The 25,397-nt window shown below is 38.8% G+C and overlaps 1 protein-coding gene across 1 annotated transcript; it reads right to left on the bottom strand.

The window, feature by feature from the left end:
• Window positions 1–1,143: 1,143 nt before the first annotated feature.
• Window positions 1,144–19,758, bottom strand: LOC126236810 (tubulin beta-1 chain-like). The gene is made up of 3 exons (XM_049946406.1): window positions 19,586–19,758; window positions 18,894–19,358; window positions 1,144–2,146 (listed from the first exon to the last, which is right to left on the bottom strand). Exons 1-3 carry the CDS (start codon window positions 19,640–19,642, stop codon window positions 1,322–1,324), a joined length of 1,347 nt encoding a protein of 448 aa, XP_049802363.1. The 5' UTR covers window positions 19,643–19,758; the 3' UTR covers window positions 1,144–1,321.
• Window positions 19,759–25,397: the final 5,639 nt, after the last annotated feature.

The raw sequence follows: 25,397 nt of genomic DNA, 5'->3' as shown, positions 1-25,397 counted from the left end.
TGTGATACACGGCTACCTGCACAATGTTCACCCCATCCCCCTGCTGCCGCCACTGCAATCTGTCACAGAGTAATTTAGTCTAAGTATACACTCACTCATGCTTTTTTATGTTCACTTAGACCTGCTTTTCAATACTTCTTAAACTCTATTCATCTTCCAAATCTTTCTGCCTGACAACTATAATTTCATTCACAAATCTCAAAACTTACGGGAACAGTTCCTTAATGTTCATTACTTTTACCCATAAAAATAAATGTTATGTATGAAGCTTTTCCAGAAAATTTAAAGAGTAAACGCCGAACTTTCACACTTCCTTAAGAAAGAACAATATTAACTAATACACAGAATAATTATATGAATAAGAGGCAAAATTTCTAATGGTGAACACAAGTGTGACATTGCCTTACTAGGCCCTATTCTTCCAGCTGTTCCAATGTTGTGATTATTTGCAAATTTTTATGGGAAGCTCAGGGTCCAAAACCTGTAAGTATGATTATGTAATCAGCATACAACAAGGTGAAGTTTGATTATTGGAAGTGCTACAGCTTCTGCAAGCAAAAGTAAGTTAAGTACCACGAGATTCTTTCCACAGTGGCACTCTTCATAGAAGTAACATGTTCAGTCAGTTTCTGAAGCAAGTTCTGTGAATTCATACCTAAGAACCATAACTGCAGTAGCAGAAAGGATAATGAATCTTAATCTTTTGCATAAAGTCAGGAAACAGACAGACAAAAATCGAGGTCCAAACAACAAACTGCTATACATATCTTCATTTCCCTAGGTCCATCTTTCTCAAATAATTATATTTGCCTGAACTTTGGAGAACATATGCCGAACTATTTTCTGAAGTTAAATAGTATCTATACAAAACATATAAGCTGTATCACTTTAACAATTCACTGGACTATATACATCTGTAGGTCACATGCTAAAATTGCGGTTCTTTGTCTCCTCCTATCAGACAGCACATTGTAACAGGAACTTACTTTCTATTCTTTCAACCTACTGCATAATTGTTTTATTTCCACTAATGGCCTTAAAACACTTTCATCTGTTAATAGAGAATGTTTAATTAAACTGTATTAAACATTTCACAGGTAGATTAATAAAGGTTATTTCAAACCACAAGGCCCATGAGAAAGATAGCTTCTTACAGAAATATTTATTTGTATTACAAGATGAGTATATAAATTGATACAAAAGTCAAAATAACTACAGATTATAAAAAGGTTCTGTAGAGATCTTTACAAAAAGCTGGAATGTCAAATTCACCAGCTGCTTTAATTACATTATGTACAGCCAAAAATAGAACAATGTCCCACTACTTTTCATCTTCCATTTCTTCCTCTTGTTCATCATCAAATTCAACATCTTCATCTGCAGTAGCCTCCTGATATTGTTGGTACTCTGACACCAAGTCATTCATATTCGACTCTGCTTCAGTAAACTCCATTTCATCCATCCCCTCTCCAGTGTACCAATGAAGGAAAGCTTTACGGCGGAACATAGCAGTAAACTGCTCAGATATGCGCTTGAAGAGCTCCTGAATAGCAGTAGAATTTCCAATGAATGTAGCAGCCATTTTCAGCCCACGGGGTGGAATGTCACACACTGCAGTTTTAACATTATTTGGGATCCATTCAACAAAGTAACTGGTGTTCTTATTTTGAATGTTGAGCATCTGCTCATCCACTTCCTTCATGGACATTCTACCTCTGAAGATAGCAGCAACAGTCAAGTATCGACCATGGCGAGGATCACAAGCTGCCATCATGTTCTTAGCATCGAACATCTGTTGCGTAAGCTCTGGAACAGTGAGGGCTCTATACTGCTGACTGCCACGAGCAGTCAGTGGGGCAAACCCAGGCATGAAAAAATGCAGGCGTGGGAAAGGAACCATATTAACTGCTAATTTGCGCAAGTCCGCATTCAACTGTCCTGGAAACCTGAGACACGTCGTAACACCAGACATCGTTAAGGAGACAAGGTGATTCAGATCACCGTAAGTTGGTTCTGCCAGCTTCAGTGTTCGAAAGCAGATGTCATACAGGGCTTCATTGTCAATACAGTATGTTTCATCAGTATTTTCCACTAACTGATGTACTGACAACGTGGCATTGTATGGTTCCACAACTGTATCAGAAACCTGAAACATTTACCAACAATAGACATAACTATATTAAATGCCAATTAATACATCTACATCAATGCAAAACAAACCACCTCAGTGTAAGGCAAAAGGTATTTCTACACTCAGTGTAAGGCAAAAGGTATTTCTACACAAAAAGGTTCACAATAAGCTACAAGTAGAATGTACATCAACAATGTGTCCTGTCACCCAATGAAGCACAGTTCTTAACCCTCGTATTACAACTGGGGTCAATATGACCTGTAAGTACAATGAAAGTGCCTACCTTGTTATCAAAGGCAATTTTTCTTCAAAATATGTATCCAATGTTGTTTATTACAATTTTATATTTACAACACATTAAAATTTATTCATGATATTTTGTACTATGTACCACTGGGGCCAATATGACCCCAACTTACATTCATTTGTTTCTTGAAAGTAATACTTATGGAAATAAAATCATCATTGTTACATTTAACTACAATGTATGTTTTATGTTTCTTCACTAAAATGCAATTCATATATCTGGTGTAAATTACTTGGTGTCTGCCTGTCTTCTGTTCATTCATTAAATGCAGCTAGTATATCTGCCAACAGACATCAAATAATTTACACCAGATATACTAGCCGCATTTTAATGAATGAACATAATATATACATTGTAGTTGTTTAATGTAACCCAGTGGTACTCAGCGAGAAAAAATCCTGCAAGTAGGAGGGTTAAAAGGTCACAATTACTGATAGTTTAAGGCCCTTAATATCACCAAGTGATTAGTATAAATGTGTATAGAAAAGGACAACACTTTACACAGTATCTTGAAATGATGATTTTTTCATCACTACTCATCTACTAGTGGTCAATATGTTGAAGCAAGCCATCAAATCAAAGCCACACTTGCAAAGTAGTAAAAATTGGTATTCATGCTTTAACACTTCATTGTCCCAAAAATTCACACTGCTTTATTTCCACAATGCTGAAAAGTTACTAAAAATGGAAATGAAGGTTACTTTTTAATATCACATGTGATGACTTCTTGGCTTGCTTGTACAGGGGGGGGGGGGGGGGGGGGGCAGCTTGTGCCACTGGTTGTTCAACGCCACTTTCAGTGGCTTTTTAGGATAGGATCAATCTATATCAAATGTATTTACATGTGGCCTCAGCAGCCAGAAACTGCAGTCATGTGTGGCCACCTCCGGAGGTTTATAAGAAAAACACTTTACATGAAGACCAATTTTCATGTTCTTTGATATGACAAAAAACTTAGCTGGAAAGTCAGAAACACACTGTCTAGAACATTAATATAAGAAGTTAAAAATGAGTGGTTGCTGGCAAGCAAAATTTTGCTGTGGACCTCCATACTGGACAATTTATTAAGTCATTTGTTGAAAATTGTGTGATCTCAGTGTTGAATGAATGTTCAAGTATGTTTGTCTTATTACCCACTGTGTTATGTGTATTACTCTGGAAGTATTGTGTGATTTTTCTTTCAAGAAATAGACGAGCACACAGTATACAAACTGACAGTGACTGCCACAATTTTCTTCTTATCGTCTATACTTGGTAATACATAAACTACTTTCGAAGTGCCAAAAAATCATAGAATACATAATATGCTGCACTGTACAATATACTGTTGAGACAGTCCCAATTCCTTAAATTCATCACCCGTGGCCTCTGGCCTGCTCAGAAGCACCGCAGTCCTGGGCCCATGGATAAACCATGAAAATCTGCCAAATTACACCACACAGAGAGACCCAGCCTGCAGGCAGATCACTGACACTAGATCCGACAGAATGGGCCCGCACATTAGTGGGGAACTACGACCTTCAGACAGGCAGGCCCAATCCATTACACACACCCACAGAAATGGCCTGCAGTTTTGGCCTGTCATGGAAGTCCACTCATGTCACAGACACCATGTTGAAATGAGACTGCGGTGATCACCCATGCAACAGATAACTTGTGCAAATACTCTAAGAATCAACGAGGATAGGTAGCAACTCACCATAAAGATGATCGCTGAGCCACAGACAATCACACTCAACTAAATCCTTGGCCACGGCCTTTGTAAGAAAATGAGAGCACGCACACATTCACGCAATTAATCATGCACACTTGACCATTGTCTCTGGCAGCTGCCTCAACAAGCTCCGAGAATCAGATCGAAACGAACCACTCTTCACACCTCCCTGCCTCTCATTGGCAGCTACTAGGCTAACAGTAAGTACTGGTGGCAGCACTGCCTGCATGCTGAAGGGACGGGTGGAAAGGGGAGAAGCAGTAAGAATGAGTGAGTAGGGAAGTGGTGCACATACTCTGCTGCACCCAGCCAGCAACAAAGCTGGACATCTCAATAAAACAATTTCATGCTTTTGAGACAAAAATGAGATTTTTTCCAGTGTTTATTCTTCAAATTACCCCGATACATTTAAGGGGAGTTTGAAAGCCCTATCCCAAAATGTTAAATTTATTGACTTTGCTTCCCAGTATTTCAGGAACCACTGTAGCCATCAACATGAAACTTTTACAGGACATTAAACTGTATATTCTGAGTCCACTGAACTACAATAATTGCATTTTAGCCACTGCTTTTGGAAATACAATTTTTTAATTAGACAGTTAATATTTTGTGTACTTTTTGTACATTATCCTAAATAATTTTAATTATACATAACATTATGTTCTTTTAGTTCAGTAGACTCAGGATTTGTATGTTATTACTCCCTGAAAATGTGAATACTCTACTCGAAGTGATTTCTGAGATTTAGGCAAAAATGCAACAGAAAATATAAATTTTTAGGAATGGCTTCTAAAGTTTCAAAAGACTTAACTCACTCAATACATGCTTAATTTTTTTTATTTTTGGTCACCCTGCACCATACTGTATGTCATTCTCTTTATCTTTTTACAAGTTCCTTCTTCTTTTCTTCTTTATGGACTTCTTAGTGGCCAACTGTGCTGCATACTCAGCTTTATCAATGCAAAGCTTGTCCATCTGTTCTGAAGTTTGATCCAGGATTAATTCCCATATGCTGCAGCACTTTCACCCTACCAGTGTTGCTATCAATGAAAGCAATAACAGCATCACTGACCCCCACTTTAGTGTCTTCCTTCAAACAAAAAGATTTTTTGGTAAGCAAGTCCAAAGATTATTGAACAACTCATTGGAATTTTTAGTCTGACCATGCACACACTCCAGTAATTCAGGATTTGACAGCTCTCTAAATAGCTTTGTGATATCCATGACTGCTGCTGGGATGGAATGTTTATGGCTGTATGAACTTGGAGTACTGGGCATTGTGGTAATTTCACCACGAAACAGGTCCAGGAGGGCAAAGGTGATGTACTGGTTTTTCATCAGTTGACAGCATGTGGAGGAAGGTAGCCCATACTGCCTGCTGTATTTTCAACAAATGCTCAGTATTGTTTCTAATGGTCATCCCATAAAACTGCTGTAGTTCAATCATTTTGTCTGTCAGTCTGCCTCTTATGGTTACACCACAAGAAAATTTCACGTCTCTCAAACTTTGTTTCAACTTCAATATGGTGCCCATCCTATTATGGACATGACCTTGATAACACAGCTATGCACAGCCTTTGTATAAAAAATTACAAATTTTATTAAATCCTACAGTAATGCACACAAAAATTGAACATTTTCAACCGGTGTAAAGTATATTTTTAAAAATAAAATACTTCACGTGTGAGATATATATCATTTTATTCAGAAAATTGCAAATTATATAATGAATCTCAAAATGTGAAAAAAAAAAACATTCTGACTCCCTTTAATATTCCCTGATTTGCAGAACTTGTGGCAACCGTGCAACTCTACCAGGAAAAGAGGTATAAATGTTGTACGAAAGTTGTGGTAGAATGTAAACAATTCAGGAGTAAAGAAAATTGTATTACATAATACAGCTGATGAGCTAGGTTGGAGAGAGAGAGAGAGAGAGAGAGAGAGAGAGAGAGAGAGAGAGAGAGAGAGGGGGGGGGGGGGGGGAACTAGCAGTTCAAAGGGCAGCAGCAGATTTGCTAGCTAAGAGTGTGGGGACAGAAGGCTGGAGGGTGCACAGGCTAAGCATGTGACAGGTACTAGAGCCATTGGTGTAAGGAGCATAGTGGTGACATGAATGTGGACCAAGAGGCTCTGACAGGGCAGAAGAAAGGAAAATTGTTGTGTGAAGGGTGAAGTGTATGGGAGAACAGTGGTTTAAGCAAGATTGCGACCAGGAGGGTAACTCCCCTCTGTTTAGTTCACAGGCGGTGGTGGAGGGGGATACAGATAGCCAAGGTTATGGAGCAGCCACTGAAGTCAAGCCTGTTATGCTCTGCTAAAACTTGTGCCACTGGCTGGTCAACTCTTATTAGCCACAGTTTGGCAGTTGTCATTCATTCTGGTTGACAGGGGTTGGTTGTTATACTAACATAAAAGCTGTGCAGTGATTTCAGAAAAGTCAATAAATGACCCAGCCATTTCCACAGGTGGCACTGTCTCTAATGGGCTAGGATAAATCTGACAAGACTGAAGTAATGCTAACTGTGTGAGCCAGGCAGGTCATGCATCTGCATCTTCCACGTGGATATGTTTCCTCTGGCAAGGGGCTTAAGCCGTCGGCACACTGACCGTACATCCGAACATTGAGTGTGCAAAGTTTCTGACGTCCTAGTGTGGAACAGCACACTCTGGAGTCTTTCCGAACGTGCAGAGCAATATCTGGCATGTCATATTCTGAGCATGCGTCTGAGCGTTTACCAATGAGATGACAACGCCACCTACGTCACAAGCACACCATCTCCTTTCAGTACAGAGTTGTTAGGCGCCATATTGGCATTCATTTCAAGCTTGTATGTATATATGCTGTTCCGAGCACCAGCAAATTGAGAATCACTGCAAAACCTGTTAACTGTGTGATTCGTTCCAATAAAATAATGAGAAACATATTTGTGGCAAAAGAATTATAACAACTTGCATATAATGAGAGTAGGCTATTTGAAGGCCTTGAAGGCAGCAACACACTGAAGATCCACCCAAAACGCATTTCTCTTGGTACAATTTGTTATAATTAAATTTCAGTTAGTAACATGTCTATGATTAAGGTTTTTAGCAAGCATTAAGATTCCGTGATTAGTTACGAAAGGCGTGATGTTGGTTTAGCATAATGAACAGCATCACTACCCAATAATAAGTATTTTTGTTGGGGCAGTGGTTTTTTCCCCTAACATTCGCATTTTTATTAGGTTCTCATATTTTATTATTAGTTTAATATAAGTATAGACTATAATATTTGACGTTATGTAAATACAAGTTCACCTTTTGTTGAGGGGTGACTGTTCAATTGGCTTAATCTAAAAGACAGCTTGCGCTACTTGTATGAAGATATTTTGCTTCTTTTACACTTCGTAATTCACATGTTGCAAAGATCCTACTACTGGGTAGGAACAGTGATCAAGTAAGACTGACCTTGATGTTTTACTAAAATGCGGGAATGATTAAATAATGTTTATCTTATGCGGAGAATTATTCCAAATTGTACCGTACTGTTTGTAATGGAACTTTTATAAGCCTGTGTCCTTACTGATGGGACATGGTACTTACCTTTTCATGGACGATGGAAGAAATGTGCATTTTAATAGAGCTAACGGGAATTTTACGCGCGCCTGTTGAGTAAACAGTGTGATTTATTAACTAGAAACATCCCTGAACTGCCGCTGGAGTGCGTTGCTATCGCGTATACCACGTTGGGGGTCCACCTACCATACGCACAAGTCTCATCGTTCCCGAGCGTTCAGCAGCACGCTGAACTTGGCACGCTCAACACTCGACAGCACAGTCCGTGTGCCGACAGCTTTAGAGAGGTGTAGGGATGGACCTGGATGATATGTACCCTAGGTTGCAACTAAATACCACTTTAGAAATTGTGGGAAGGATCATGGATAGAGCGTATGTCATTCTTAAGTATGACATAATGAAAACCCACGCAAAGGATATTGTTCAGTAATTCCAATTTAGAGTGATTTTGAGGGATGTGCAGGCACTACTTTGTAGCCAATTCTTGGGAGTGGTGGGAGGATAACAGGTGTGTGTGTGTGTGTGTGTGTGTGTGTGTGTGTGTGTGTGTGTGTGTGTGTGTGTGTGTGTGTGAAGATACCACAAAGGAAATTGTTTGCAGACTAGGTTTGGGTATTAGGGCCTGTCTGAAGGCCCTGATGAGCATACTGGGCATCCAGGTACTGTTGGTGGTATGTGGGTATAATATGGACAGGGGTGTGGATGTAACCCTCAGAGGTGGAGGTCAATGTCCAGGAAAGTGGCACAATCAAACAAGGGAGGTCCTGAGGCTGTGGAGAGATAAGGATAGACTGTCTCAGCTCTAAGTCCAGATCATGAAGATATCCATTAGTCTGAATCAGACAAGGGGTTTGGGGAGGCTAGGGAGGTTTCTTCTAGATGCCCAAAGTTGCCATGGAGATGCCAATGGCTGTGCCACAGATTTGTTTATAAACCTTCCTCTCAAACAATATAGTTGGGAAGAAGTGTGAGGGATGAGATTGTGGGTTTAGGGTCCAAAGGTTGTAGAAAGAGAATAATTGCTGCTAGCAAGGCTAAGGGCATGAGGGATGTTAGTGTATAGAGAAGTGGCATCAACAGTGATTAATATGGATCTCTGGTGTAAAGGGATGGGGATGGAGGAGTCAGTGAAAGAAGTTGTTACACAATCTTAAGTTGGGATTTATGCACATAACAAGACTAAAAATGCAACTACACAGAAACAGTGAAGACGCAAAGAAACTCACATGCAGATGGTAAAATATTAAATTCACATGTCAACTAATCAGAGGATAATTAACTTCAAAGACCCAATCCTGTGCAACAGTTTTGACATAAATTTTCTTCATAATGGGATTTACAAACCACAATGTATAATAATGAATTTAAACTTATGCAACAACAAAACCAAAGTCATTATGCTAAAAAGTACTGACAGTGCATTTTTACTTGGCCCCTATGATCGTCTGCGTCAGCTGACTGTGCTGCTCCGGAACATTTAGTCACAACTAACCGTACTAGAAGTAGCTACATAAGTATTGTGCACCATAACAATCAGCAGCTTCTGTGAATGTATTGTTGATCCACATGTGGTGGCATGTGTAGTGACTTAATGTAATAAGGTTGTGCACAAGTTTGTAATATTTTTGCCTTGTAAGTTGGTACACCTGTTGCTATCAGTTTATTTATCCATTATCATTTTTTATTTGTAGTTCACCGTTGCTCTTTGAGTTCACATATTGCCATTTGGAGATAGTGTTGGAGCTGTGGACCCTAGAAAATGGCGTGCCAAGTGGAGAAATCTGAACATCTCCGACATTCATCTGTTTGACATCAATCTAACGATGACAGCAGTGGAGGCAGACAAACATTTGTGCTGTGTATGGGGATGCCACTGGACAGCACAGCAAGGAAACAATTTTCTCATTCTGAGGAGAACCATTTTGACATCAGTAACTTCCAAATTCAGGAAGATTGTAGATAATTTAAATGCATTAATCTACAATGATCCACATCAGTGCACCTGATAACTGGCATATGCAAAAAACTGATCATTCCACCTCCATGCAATAGTTGATTGGTTGATTTAAAAGGGTGGGAGGAGGGGGGGGGGAGACCAAACTGCGAGGTCATCGGTCCCTTGTTCCCAGCAGAACCATTTCCAAGAGAAAGAAGAAAACGAAGAGGTATGGCACAATAACAGGAGAAAGGAAAAAACTAGAACGACAGAAAGACAACAAACACTACAATGGACAAAACAGAACAAGAAAACCACAGAAACAGGAAGAAGAGATTAAAAACAAGAAAGCAGATTACCATGGCTGGCTGAACATGAGAATAAAAAAAGGAGCAGCCCACCACTCTGCAACACATTAAAACCTCCACTCTAAAAATTCTAGCGTGGAGGACACACGGACAAAGGACATGCACTAAAACTCAGATCCAATGATAAAACTCACCCTCACGAATAAAACTTAAAACTAAAGTTGCTGTCTAGGCATTGCCACCCAACACCGAAGGTAGGGTGCTGGGAAAGTTAAACGGCCATTGCAGAGTGGCTAAAAGTGGGCAGTCCAGCAAGAGGTGGACAACTGTTATTTGGGAGCCACAGCGACACAAAGGTGGGTCCTCACGATGGAGGAGGTAACCATGTGCGAGCCACGTATGGCTAATGTGGAGTCGACAAAGGACAACTGATTCCCTGCAAGAAGCCCACAGGGAAGACTGCCACACATTCGCAGTCTCCTTAATGACACAAAGTTTGTTGTGCATACTGTTATGCCACTCCATCTCCCAAAGCCTTGCAGCGTAAGACAGAAGGCAGGTCAGTTTCAGAGATTCCTATCTCCAGGAGTAGTTTCTGCATAGCCTGTTTGGCCTGCCTGTCAGCAGTTCATTGCCTGGGATTCCAACTTGTCCTGGGGGCCACACAAACACTACTGAATGACAGGACCGTTCCAATAGACTCCTGTATGTTTACTACCAAACGGACAGCAAGTGTAGCACTGGTCGATAGCTTGTAAGCCGCTCAGGGAGTCAGAACAGAGAAGAAACGACTCATCAGAACAGGGACATATGTACTGAAGTGCACGAGATATGGTCACAATCTCAGCTGTGAATAGACTGCAGCCAGCGTGCAAGGAATGCTGTTCAATATGGCCTCTGTGGACATAGGTGAAGCCAACATTACCATCAGCCATCAAGCCGTCTGTGTAAGCAACTTCAGAACCCTGGAACACATCAATAATCGAGAGGACGTGACAGCCGAGAGCAGCGGGATTAACATAGTCCTTAGGGCCACACGAAAGGTCCAGACAAAGCTTTGCCCAATGTGTACACCATCGAAGTGTATGTGAATGGACCTCAAGTACAGGTGGTAAAGGGAAGGACCCCAGTTCAGAGAGAAGGGGTTGCACGCGAACTGCAATCGTGAGCCCTGACCTGAGCCAGAACAGGACACTGGTCACTGGACTTTCTAAAAGCTCCAGTCACTAGGCTACCTTCACAGTGGTGCATTGGGTAGAGTAAACACAATGCTGAGGGCACCGCCGAACTGTAAACCAGACTCCCATAGTCAATGCGGGATTGAACAAGGGCTCTGTAGAGCTGCAGCAGCGTAGAGCGATCTGCACCCCAGTTGGTGTTGCTCAGGCAGCGGTGGGCACTGAGGTACTGCCAGCATTTCCACTTAAGCTGACTAAGGTGAGGTACGTCAATCGGGTGTCGAAAAGCAGTCCAAAGAATCAATATGTCTCCACTACAGTGACTGGATCGTCACTAAGATAAAGTTCCGGTTCCTGACGAACGGTACAACACCGACAGACGTCGGTGACACACAACTTCGCAGCTGGAAACTGGAAGCCATGGGCTAGAGCCCACGACTGTCTTGTGAATGGTTCCTTGTAGGTGCCGCTCAGGAACACTAGTACTGGAGGAACAATACGAAATGCAGAAGTCATCCGCATACAAAGAATGGGAGACTGACCCTATTCTAACCCCCAGGCCCACAGGGGGATGTAACAGTTGCATGCAATGCATTCAAAAATTGGGTGTATGGGTTTCTCATAATCTAAGCCAAAATCCCAAAATTCAGTAAGTGGCATCGCTGCTTGCTTGTCATCAATTGGCTTGTTAACACCTACGATTCCTACCCTGTACTGTTACTAGTGATGAGAAATGGGTTCCTGGTGGAACAGCGACAGTTTTGTTTACTTAGAATTTCTTCCCTGAGGTGGAACCATTGTTGCCGACATGTATCACTTACCACTGAGACTTCTTTCACACACAATCCAAAAGTAACAGCCAGGAAGACTGAAGTTATGCTATTCCATGACAATGCCTACCTGCTTCCTGCCAGGCTGACAAAAAACACTGTACAGGAGAAGAGTCTGAATTCATTCTGCATGCACCTTATTAACCTGATCTCGTGCCTTCAGATTTTCACCCTGTCCACACTATCAACCAACAATCACGGAAGTTCCTTTCCAAATGAAAATTTCACCCTCTCCACACTATCAAACATTCTAGGAACGCCCTCTCCACACTATCAAACAACATTCAAGGAAATTCCTTTCCAAATGAAAATGCTCTCTGGACAGTTTGACAAGCTGCCACGAAACTACGTGATTTCTAGTCACTGAATCGACACATTACCTCAGCATTGGTAGACTTCTGTAAATAGTGAAGGAGAATACACTATTGATGACCAAAGTTTGTCACATGTATCTGTTGTGTGTATTTAACCTATGGAAAAATGCTATGAACTTGTGCACCAAACCATTATTCACAGAAGTGATTGAAGAGGCTTTATCACTTCAGGCAGGGTGGGTTACCATCATAGTCTCTGATGTTAAGGGATATGCCATGTAAAGTAGGACACACGATTTAAAAAGTTTAAAATTTAGTACTTCTCCTATGTTGCTTGAAAAGGCTGGACCTTTTCCTGTATGGCAACAATGTTTGTTGCTCATTATTGCGTTCCCTCCATAATTTGTAGCCATTTATATATGGCCATACATTTTTCATGGGATGGCAGTGTGAATTATTGGAGCTTTTGAACCTTGATTTCAACTAATTGGCAAGTAAGAATTAGCATATCATTATTACTGTTACATACCCTAATGTATTGCATAAATGGTATAAAATTGAAGTAGTTAAATTACAGGTCAGGATAAATGACATAATACAACAGCATGAACTTTCATTAAATTAAGAGGAATGTTAGAGCTAACTTCATCTTGTTCAGTATTTTACTTGTTTGTGTGTAAGTAACTAATATCACTTTCAAAAATTTTCCAATTTGAACCAATATTGTGAAAATAAAAAATTAATCATGTAATGTGAGCCACGTAATTGGACTCTTTCTTAATGTTAAAAGAACAGAAAGTTGGAGCACCTGGAAGCAGCTAGAAAAAAATCAAAAGAAGCATTAAAAAAGTTTCTGCAATTGAGTCAACTTAAAACTATGACATATTAGAAGAAAGAGCTGAAACTGGGGAGAGAGAAATAGCGTAATGTAAGATGCAAAATCAGCAACATAGCGCTCTAGGTAAAGCCACGGCTTTGAGCTGATCGTTGCTTGCCATCGAGACCCAGTCATGGCAGTAGTACACAAAATTGAGACCTCAGTTCTGAAAGTAGATACTTGGTAACTAGTTTCTACAGTCGTGACATCAGTTGCCAATCACCAAGCAGGAAGGACACAATAGTAATTAGAGAAAATAATGAAAAAAAAAGAGTTCACATTCATCACTTAGTTATGTCCATGAAGGAAACTAATGAGGTATTCAAACAGGAACACCCTGAGGTTCAAATTGGGAAATCAGATTGCAGAGGTACGGCCACAACATGTTCAAGTAAGCAGCAAACTATCTCATAATGTATGTTTGTGTAAATATCACAAAAATTTCATAAATACTATCAGCAGCCTTCATAGAAAACATGATAATATTCCAACTTACGGCAACATATTGTTACCAGCCATCATAAGCAACCTATCCAGTGAGCTTTGTTAACTGAATGAAAGTAAATTGTCAAAATGGTAGAGATTTCAAAGGAGCTTATAAAACTGATGAGCTGGAAATTGTGAATTTATCATGGTATATTTGGAAGATGGAACAAAACAATTCTAACATTATTGAAGTCAAAGGAGAAGACTACAGCTCATATAGTTAAATACAAAATTTGCATAATTCCACAGTTTCTTGTTCATCACTATACAAAAGAGCTCAGCCTGCATCTTATCAGCAAAAGGCAATGATTCTCAGCCAAGATTATAAGGAGTTTGCATTGCTGCATACTGACTGCTGAAAATTACATTTCTGTTTATCAAGATGAGGTGCAAAGTGCACATTGAGAACAAGCACAAGTTAGTAATTTCACTGTGTTACTGTGGCATTCAGTTTCTCGTCGAAATGAAAATTCATAGTTGATGATGCATTAACTTTTGCTCAGGCAGCTGCAAGTACCCCAACTATGCAGGTTTGTCGTATGTCCACTAATGAAATTCAAGAAATCACTGAAACTTAATATGGCACAAATATTTTCTTTAGCATAATCAGCACGAAACAATCATTCACTGCTTTTGCTACAAGAAAGGAGTACTACAAACATATCTGCTGTCTCCAAAGAATTTCCCTGCTGCAGATCATCATACTGAAGGAACTAGAGAAAGGGTGAAAATTGGAGACAGGTAAAAAGTAGAACATTATGGTAAATGCTATGCTGGAGAAGTACATGCAATTTTTGGAAATTCTTACTAATCAGTGAAATGGAGCATGCTGGTCACTATTGGAAATGGCGTGCAAAATGTGATGAAAATCTGTTCACACAGGACAAAATTATAAAGGAAATTGATCCACCTGATGTCAATGCAAGTAATTTTCAGTCCTAATTGAATTAACACTATTTTCCCAGATGTCATGCTCTTATAATTTTTTATAATGGTTAAAAAGTGAAATGTTAAGTTTATCTTATTTGGCAAATAACATTATTTCTCTGCTTGCATGAAGTTTTTCTGACAATAAGTAGCAAGTAATAAGTCACATAACATTTAGTCACATGCTCTTTTCAATATATTACAGTGTTTCACATGGTATAAATATTTTTAAATATCTGCAACTGTCATTGGAGTGCCAACCTAATATGCATTTTATGTGATAAAAACTAGATCCAGACTTAATAGTTTGAGGACACTTTTGATCTAAAATGGACATTAGCAACAGGATGTCCCAAATTTGTAACATGAGTTACAATATAAATTACATTCTTGTTCTTTAATTTTAATGCTATTTCCTGCTTAAGTTTTCTTTCTGTTGATTAGTACCATGTAGTATTATTTTCTCTGTAAAGGACAGCTTCCACCTTTGGACAGGTTTTATTTTACAAAATTTGTCTAACTTTCAAGGGTACTGTATGTCTTCACTGTAGTTGTTTCTAACTAATTTCCTTGTTACAATGTTTATTTCTATTGTCTTTGTTGCAGTTATTTCTTTTCACCTTCATCAATACAGATATTTCTTACACTTTGTTGTGATGATGATGATGATGATTGCTTTGTGGGGTGCTCAACTGCACGGTTATCAGCAACCGAACAAATTCCCAACCTTTGCTCATTGCATTCATGAATGATGTTGAAATGATGAGGACAACACAAACACTCAGGCACCTCGAGGCAGGTAAAAATCCCTAACCCCACCGGGAAACAACCCAGAACCCTGTGCTTGGGAAGAGAAAACGCAACTGCGAGCTGTGGACACACTTTGCTGTAGTTTGTCAGTTTCTTTGTTGTGGTTGTTCACTACAGGTTTCTGTATTATTGTTTAGTGCTAATTTGTTTACTGGAGAGGTATCTAAGAAATCAGACAATCCAGTGAGTTCTGTGTTTTCGTGAGGATTTGCAAGCTGACAATTGCAGTGTGTTTTGTGAAAAGGACTGAAAAGTCTTCTGACTGGGGCCACATGAGAGTAAAGTAAGTGTTCTCATTCGAAGACTTTTTCAAACTGAAGATTTTTCCAGTGACGATTTTTTGTGTTCTAAAAGTTTTGACAGAATAACAACAATGATAGTATCTGAACAAGGTGAAGCCACCCATGGTGCAGATGAAGCAGATTTTGCATCAATAAAGGTTGAATTAAATACCCTGAATCAGTCAACTACAGAGCTAAGTGTTAGGCCTGTTAAGAAACTGGTCCGTGAAGTCGAGTCATAAGCTCTGTGCATCAAGAAGGCGCAGAGAAATTACTAAAGCTATGGATGAACACGCATGAAAACTGACAACACTTTTCAAAGTAGAAATTCCATCTTCAGAAGAAAATGAACCAAAGCACTCTTGCACCTCTAGCTAGAAATGTTTTACAAATATCAATTCAGTTGTTGAATATTGTGCATATACAGTAAAAAGGTGCAAGTTTTAATTATTATTCCAGAGACTTTTCAAATAAAACCATTTTGAACCACATTACCCGAGTATTTAAGTACATGGTAAACAAATTTAGAAATGTGAGGTCTGTAAGGGGAGTCTTTGGAAGACCAGGTCCCTATTATGGTCATCCTGTAGAAGCAGCTCAAGTTCAAATAGTGCAGTCAATTTATCTGGAAGATAAATAGGACTTTTTGCCAGAGAGCCAACAAAAAGAGACACTATAACATTTAAAGGTCAAAAAGTTGTGTAAGTTAAGACATACGTGACTTGCAGTATTAAAGAAACTTTTGCAATTTATAACAGTAACTATACAACTTCACATATTGGAAAAATCAAAATTTTATGCACTACAACCTAAGTGGGTAGTTCCACACCCACCTAGAGATGTCTGTTTGTGTGTGTACTGTACAAATTTTGAAATTTGTGTGGTGACAAAGTGAGATACTTGTTTGTTTCACTATATGGTGTGGTGACTGCCCTGGTAAAGGAACACTGACTGTAAAGACACTTTGCCTGGAATACGTAGCAGATATCTCTGCAGAAATTACATATGCAGCATGGGAGGAAAATAAACTAATTAAGAAAACTGTTGGCTTTGACAGTTTCATTGATGAACTTCGTAACTGGTCATGAAAGCAATAACATACCAGCACACAGGACATGACTCAGCACATGCTCTGTTATCAATGCATAAAATTCTTCAACTGAAAACAGAGGCAGAGAAGGTCATTATTATTTCTGATGGTGCTCTTAGTCATTTTAAAAATCGTTACCAGCTGTTTGAATTGAGTAAGTTGCTTGTGCCGACTGATACAATGCTACTGATCATGGGAATGGGCCTTGTGATGTAGGCTGCCTGCTGAAGCACCATGCTCCAAAACAATCTTTGCAGACCAAATAAAGATGCAATTCAGATTGCTGAGGATTTTACGAGTCGTGAAATCTTACACACCCACATGCGATGTATGACTGTGACAAGTGGATTGCAGAGATTATAGGGACCAGTCATGAGTTAAATGAAATTGTAGCGAACCTTATGCTACCACATGGACCAACTGCTGGGTATAGGTTTCTAGCTGAAGGACAACAATGCCATCAGAGTTCACTTCCTGTTTACAATGTCTTTAACACTAAGTGTTCCAGTCCTTATTGGTTTAACAAAGTCATCACTATTACAGGATACTGAAGCAGTGGAAAATATTTTTAGTACGTTGACTGGCTAACTTCAGTACAAAACAGATTGCACAGAAGTTGTACAAATGGAAACCCTGAACTCTTTGACATTTCACATACATTTTGTAACCATTTAAAATGCTTGAAAAAATGGGTCTCTTACTCATCTTTCAAAATGAAAATTATGTTGAATATGGCTAGGTTATGATTAGTATGAGACTTGTGTAATAATGTAATAAAGCAGTTTTACACATGGCAAAAATTTCAATTTTTCATAAAAACCTGTTCAACTTTATAGTGGAAGCTCTCATTAACAGAATTTGGTACTACAATATACTAATCAACAGAAATAGTGTCTAACTTTTCTAGACTGGCATTTTTTAAAAATTTATTCTCTAAATTATAAAAAAATCTAAAGGCGACAGTAAAAACCGACTCCTTGGAATCATAAAGGAAATTATCTTTCAACTAAAAATACCAAAATATCTAGAATTGTTCCAAATATACAGCATTTTAAAAATTTTCCAAAATTCAAATCTCCCAAATGGTATGTGCAGTGTCAACTTTTCAGGGCTGTATCTCTGAGCAGATGTTTTTTTGGAGAAAGAACTACTTATTCCTTACTTAGTCCACTTTAAAATACACTAAATCTAGTAACATCCACGTCTGTGACAGTAACATTTTTTCCTGGACTGCCTGAATTGTTATGGACTATGGTACCTGGTCCTGGAAGCAAATAATTATCTTGTCACTTCTGCAAAGCAGTACCAGGTACACATTGATTCAGTTTATAAGCTGTAAGTTGGCTACAGTGGGAGGATGTTGTGGGGCTTGTCTCAAGCCAATGTGCTACTGAAAACATCCACTCCCAGCACCCCACACTCATTGAAAGTGTGATTAGTAATACACTTTTTAACTTGGGGGTTCAACATGCATGCAACAAAGGAATGGTTTATTTAAACATTACAGAATCTGATATAAAGCTGGACACAGTCCTGAAGTAAAAAATATTTAGCATGAGCACATGAAGACTAGCATATAGTAAAACTGTACAAAGATAATGAAATACTAAATGTCTTTGCGAGAAGTAAATTTAAAAAGGGGCAATTTTAAAAAGTGCTCAGCATTCAAGGCAAAAAGTATTAGTGTACCTGCAATGCCCAATATGCTGCGAGAAACCATTCTATGGTGCCCAAGCTAACATACATCTCTCTATATTGCCTCAGCCGAAAAGCATTTCTACAGAACGCATATATTGTATTCGACACTCATTTACGATTACGAGAAGTATTTACACATTTCGTAAATAAGAATTATTTAATTAGAAACAAGTCAACTAATATTGTATTTCACATGTAATTAGCATATTTGAATCACCTCTAACTACGTGATAGCCCTTCACAACAACGGGTAAGAGCCATTGTTTATACTTCCACAATTTGAAACTCAATAAAAATTTGCTTGCACACCTGTTTCCTGCATATTAATACAATGCTTACATAACAGCGCAATTACACCACAATGCCAGCTATATATTAGCAATTATCCACTGTAACAGGACCTAATAATTAGCATTAAAATACAAAAAAAAAATCAAATTTTTAATCAACTCACCTTCGGTGAAGGCACAACTGAGTAGGTATTCATAATTCTATCGGGGTATTCTTCACGAATTTTTGAAATAAGCAGTGTGCCCATGCCTGAACCGGTGCCACCACCCAACGAATGTGTAAGCTGAAAGCCTTGCAGACAGTCACAGCTTTCGGCTTCTTTCCGTACGACGTCAAGTACTGAATCTACAAGTTCGGCACCTTCTGTGTAATGGCCTTTCGCCCAGTTATTTCCAGCTCCACTTTGTCCGAAAACAAAGTTGTCTGGTCGAAAAAGCTGGCCAAAAGGTCCTGAACGTACAGAATCCATTGTCCCTGGCTCCAAGTCAACCAAAATCGCACGTGGGACATATTTCCCACCAGATGCAAGGTTGTAGTATACATCAGCTCGTTCCAGTTGTAAATCTGAATCCCCATGGTATGAACCCGTTGGGTCAATGCCATGTTCATCCGATATGATCTCCCAGAACTGAAAAATTGTGCACATTACCACATGAAACAGATGGACTAGTTCGTAATTGTTTTAAACAGAAAAAGTAAGCATGTGAAAGCAATTATGCTCTTAACAATGACCAAATCTATATTTTTGATTAAAGATATTTGTCACATGTTGGTTCCAACTTATAATTGTCGGAATTATCTACCAAGTAATTAACTGTTGAGAGGAAACTAATTTGCATGGAAACTATACGATACCTTAGCTCCAATTTGGTTGCCGCATTGCCCGGCCTGAATATGAACAATTTCCCTCATATTGAATAATTTGCAACTCGAAATCACACAACGTTTTATCTCACCAGTACCACCTGGCAAACACAGATTTCGAATGCGGGTTAAGGGTCAACCGTCAACATGGTTCAAAGTGGTGCAGTGTTGCCAACAGCGAAACAAATCTTGCCCGCTTGATGGAAGTCGATTGTCACGGAAAACACGTCGGAACAGTAACAACGCATTTCAAATGGCACGCGTCGCGCAGACCGACAACGAAAAACGACGTTGAAGTCACAGTTTCACGGACAGATAGTTTTGTCACTGATGCTATTGGGGGAATGGTGTCTAGTCTGCTAGTACCAGAAATGAAACTGTTGCTTCTGCGCTCACACAATTTATAGTAGTGGATTCTGCGCTATTAACTTTCGCATTTACTAAACTTTTTATTACTTGTTCCTGAAACTCTGATAAAATCTTAAAACTATATTAATCACAAACGATATGTTACTACCTCACTTCTGCATTCAGTACTATGCTAAGGGTGGTGATGCTGTGCTGACATTCCATTGTCAATGTCATTCCTTGTCATTGTGGGGCAGCATATCAAGGCCACACATGTCACACAGTACAAGATAGATGTGATGCACATCAGCGTCATACACGTCTATGTCAATCAGAGAAGTCGACAGTTCCAGAACACTGTCTGAATACAGGACAATGCACGATTTATGAAAAGAGGAAAGTTTTATCCACAGCATTATCTTTCTTGGATTGCATCTTTAAGGAAGCAAAACATATCTGTACAGCTGATAATCTCATCAACAGGGATTTCAACTGAGGACAGCCTGGAACCCTGCATTATTTGCTATTAAATCATTACGAGATAATCAAGATTTTTCGATAACTGACTAGTCATAACATTGGAATAGTATGATCTTTTAGTGACTAACATTTGGCTGCACTGTTAGTTAACATAGTGTACAGTCCAAGAGCAGGAGGAACACTCTGCGATATCTGGCAGAGGGCGCTTTAGTATGGTGCCATCTATCTGTAAATCACTGTGCATGTGTGATTTCTGCACTTGCACATTTTTCGCACGCGTGTTGTGTACACAGCGGCGTCGATGTGCGGATACCATCAGTCATACCTAGCCACCAGCAAGGTTGAACCTCCTGAAGATGTCAAACTGTTGTTCTGAGGTTTACATTGTCGAATTTGCACAACATCATCCGGCGGCAAACTCGTAGACTATTTACATCATATCTGCTGGGGAAACTTAAAGAGTCACAGTAATTGTAGTTATATTTAAATGCATTATACAATATGAGACACAATTACAAATGGTTTAAATAACATGTTTCTTCTACTTATTGTGTTGTATTACAAAAGTGATAATTTAATTTCATATTCCTTTTTACAAATTTGTAACACATTTGACGATTACCCTCTCAACAATGCACATACATGAATCCATGTTACTTCCGTTTGAAATGCATACCAATGTAGCTGATTAGTTCGAGTTGGGCATGCTCATCAGTTGTGAGTACTGGATGGTAAACGAAGAAACATTCCCCTTATTACATCCTCTAATTTCGCAGTGACTATGCTACTTACCCACCCGTCCTTGAAGTAAGTGGTCAGCTTTACTTATCTCACTGGCGAATTCACCAATGTCAATTTAAATTAACACCTGTCAAAATATTACTGTTCCTGTAAGTATTTTTGTTTTTTTGGCTACGAAGCAGAAAAACTATACTCTTAAGAACCTTTTCAAGTTAGTTGATATTTTCGGTTTCAGCATTTAATTGCTAAATACGTCTTATTATAATAAATGACTGAGGACTGTGCGCTACATGAATACTTGATTGAGACTGCATGTGACCTGCAGGCAGTAGTTCCATGACCACTGATTTAAAGGGTGAAACCATAGCGAACTCAGAAGTCTTCTTTTACTGTTCTTTCAGGTCACAACCACCATCAAAAACTAATGTAACAAGACACTTGGTATTACAGTTTAAGAACAACAGAAATAAAGTGATTCACATATACAGACGTTTATACAGTTAAGGGTCTAGTATGATTAGGATCTTGCTATCTACTTCTCTTAGTGTGTTTGCTTAAATGTCTGTGTTATTTTCTTTGATATTCTGTAGCATTCCGTGTGATGGTTTGTCATCAACATTGGAGCTGATCCTGCATAGAACATACAGATTCCTTTTTTATCCTACAAGATAGCTGTAATCCTTGAGCAATCCATGGTCTGGCTACAGACTTCTATATAATCTGCGTTAATTTAAGAGAAAAACAGTTTTCAAACTAGGTAATGACTTTATCAACGAATTTGTTTCATTTTTATTAATGTCACAAGCATTGTAGGCATATCTCCAGTTCCTATCTTTAAGCAGCTACATAAATGCTCAATTTAATAGAAAACTTTGCAGTGTTATGCCTAGATATTTAACTTATGTGACTGTGTCAAGTGGCACACCACTAATACTTTATTCAAACACCACATAATTGTTTTTCTACTGATTTGCATACATCTAGAGCAAGCTGTCGTTCCTCAAACCAAACAGAAACTCTGTCTAAGGTATCCTGAATTCTTATACATCCACTCACCGACCATACTTTCCCATGTGCTACTGCATCAGCAGTAAACAGTAAAAAATTGGTGCTCACTACATCCATCAGACCATTTACGAGTAGAGAAAATAAGAGCAGTCCTATAACACTTCACTGGGGCACTCCTGGTGATGCTTTTGTCTCTGATGCACACTCGCCAATCAGGTCAATGTACTGGGTTGTAATATAAGAAAAATAATCGAGCCATTCACATATCTAGGAACGCTCAGAACTTTAGTAACAGTCTGCAATGGGGCACCATGTGAAACACTTTCTGGAAATCTGGGAATATGGAATCTGCCTGTTGCTAAGGTGTATCATAGTTTTTACATGTAAATGTGACATCAAGGGTGGAGTTAAATGAGAAAATTATACCTTCAGAACATCGTTTAAGAAATGGATGATTCATAAACAATTCTTTCTCACAGCTGTATACTCTACTGTCTAAGAACACTGCAGATTCAAATTAACTTATGACTACCTTTACACATATGAAAATCTTTTCATTTAGGGACACAATATACCTCCAATCCTTGCTTATCAGTAGATAATCATTCAGTACATACTTTACATGAATACCTGCCTGTCTCCATTTCACAGGGTAAGTATAAATCTTATACATTTCAAAATTATGCTTCTATCTAGCAATGGGAATAGAAACAATATTAGTTAATGCATTTCAATAATGAAGGAGTGTGTGGTGGTTAACTTATAGTAAGCATGTAAATTGTAAGAGTTAACAGGGTAAATCATGGTATATGTTGCATCTAGCTTTCGTTCAATTGATAGTAGGATCTGTAAAAATTGTTCTGGATATAGTAGTACGCTGCTCAGACAATCATTTAAACTACTTTCTAATGCTGTTCTTAAATGAAGGGCATCAATTCTAGCATTTTATAAACTATGAGTAATCCTTAACAAAAGAATGTTTAAATCAAAGTGTGCACTCACAGCATTTAATCCTTGGAATAGTTCTTGGATATTTGTGTTCGTTTCATTACGAGGTACGTGGAAATGTGAGATAAATTGCTTTACAATCTGTTCAATGAAAACTGTGTGGTTAGTAATGGTTCTTTGCATATTCTTTAATATGATAATTTCATTAGAGAGGTTAGTTGAATCTGTACTGGACTGTTGTTCAAGAGCTAATATTTCGCCTTTATCTTCCAGTAGATCTCGACTAGTTAAAGTACCAAATACAGTATGAAGGATACTCCCTCCAAAATCAAACCAGGCTCGTTTATCCCTAATTAAAGTTTCATGTGGCAAAAGCTTTAAAAAAACAGTAAATCTCTTGTTCATAATTAGCAAATGTAGACTCTACCTGCATTTTGGCTGTGATCCAGTTACTATACCAAGATGTATCCATTTCCAAAATTGTATCATTGCCCTTAACAGACCGAATTAAGTGAGTTTGCTTCTTTACAGAATTGAACTGTTCCTGGATTTCACTCAGATTGTACTTGAGGACAAGTTTTGTATTACTTGTTGAAACTACCATGTCTGATCGAGGTTCAAATAAAACACCTGTACTCTATGGTACTATTACTACAGCATTAGTAGAATATGCTATCATACCAAGCATTAGAATAAAAATGAACATGGTTAATTAGTTCTAAATACTAGAGTTAACAGTGAAAATAAAATAAACGAGTTTCTTGGGGTAACCTGTGGAATAAAAGGTTTAGTTTCACTTGTGCACTCATGCAATAGCTTCAATACTAAATTTTCACAACATACTCACATAAGGACATGGCTGAAATAAACACAAGAATTGCTCTCTCACACACTACACACGTTAATGCAGATTGTAGCGGTGGCTGGAACAGGATCACTTGGAACGTGACGATGCCTCGGCATGGAAGTCTGGACTGCGACCTGGGTTTGAGAACAGCAGGCCTGCCCCTCAGTCGGTCCTCGTCGTCTTGTGATACTACAGGAAATCTACCAAGAAATGGCTTTACACGATTGACATGAACGACAATCGAACGAAACGGCAGTTGGAGCTTAAGAGCAACAATACCTCCAAGATTGGATATGGTCCTTTCCATGACTACTTAAACTTTTTGACTTGACTCTTCCTTAACACCACATTGCTCAGATACACAAGATCTCCAACTCAATACTGTGGCATTGCTGCTTGGCGGTCGAGTTGTCTTGCTTTCTGAAGAAAGGATTGATGATTCCGCTGTTTCTCTCCTCTCCATGCTTCCTTTAGCTTGTGTGCTAGATCCCTTACATGTTCATTGCTGATTCCGAGAGTCGATTGTGCGAAGTCCAAGGGTGAATGCATTCTTCTTCCATAGACGATCTCATATGGACTTAGGCCAGTTGAGCTGGGCATTTTGACATTGCAACAACTTATGAAGTGCGGTTAACAGACATCCCAATTGTTGTGTTTGCTGCTCACATAATGGCTAACCATTTAATAATTGTTCTGTTGATTCGTTCGACCCTTCCACTTCCTTCACTGTGTGCTGGTGTAGTCCTTAACTGAGTTATTTGCATGAGCTTAGAAGTCTGTTTAAGTAATTCACTCATAAAATTCGTTCCTTGATCACTAATTATACTTAATGGTGATCTGAACTTAAGAATCCATTCTTTTACAAAAACTTTAACTATAGTCTCAGCTCTCTGATCAGGTATTGGTATCATGAGAAGGTGTCTAGAGAAATGATCTAACACTGTCAATATGTATTTGTGTCCATCTTTAGTCTTAGGCAACGGTACTATGACATCTAGTCCTACTCATTCAAATGGTTCACTTGTTTCTGGCAGTTCTTGCAATGGTGCACTACTTCATCTAGTCCTACTCGTTCAAATGGTTCACTTGTTTCTGGCAGTTCTTGCAATGGTGCACTACTTTTTCCTACTTTGTTCCGTCTGTTACAAGAATCACACTGTGAAACAAACTCGAAAACGTGGGGTGCCGCAAGGTTCGGTCTTGGGTCCTCTGCTGTTCTTAATATACAGTATATTAATGACTTGCCATTCTATATTCACGAAGATGCAAAGCTGGTACTTTTTGCTGATGATACAAGTATAGCTATCACACCCAACAGACAAGAATTAACTGATGACATTGTAAATGATATTTTTCAGAAAATCATTAAGCGGTTCTCTGCAAATGAGCTCTCATTAAAGTTTGACAAAACACGGTATATACAGTTCCACA

Source organism: Schistocerca nitens, chromosome 2, assembly GCF_023898315.1.
Source record: "Schistocerca nitens isolate TAMUIC-IGC-003100 chromosome 2, iqSchNite1.1, whole genome shotgun sequence".
Lineage (NCBI taxonomy): Eukaryota > Metazoa > Arthropoda > Insecta > Orthoptera > Acrididae > Schistocerca > Schistocerca nitens.
The sequence above is the reverse complement of the archived record's forward strand: the minus strand, read 5'-3'. Positions and strand labels throughout refer to the sequence as shown.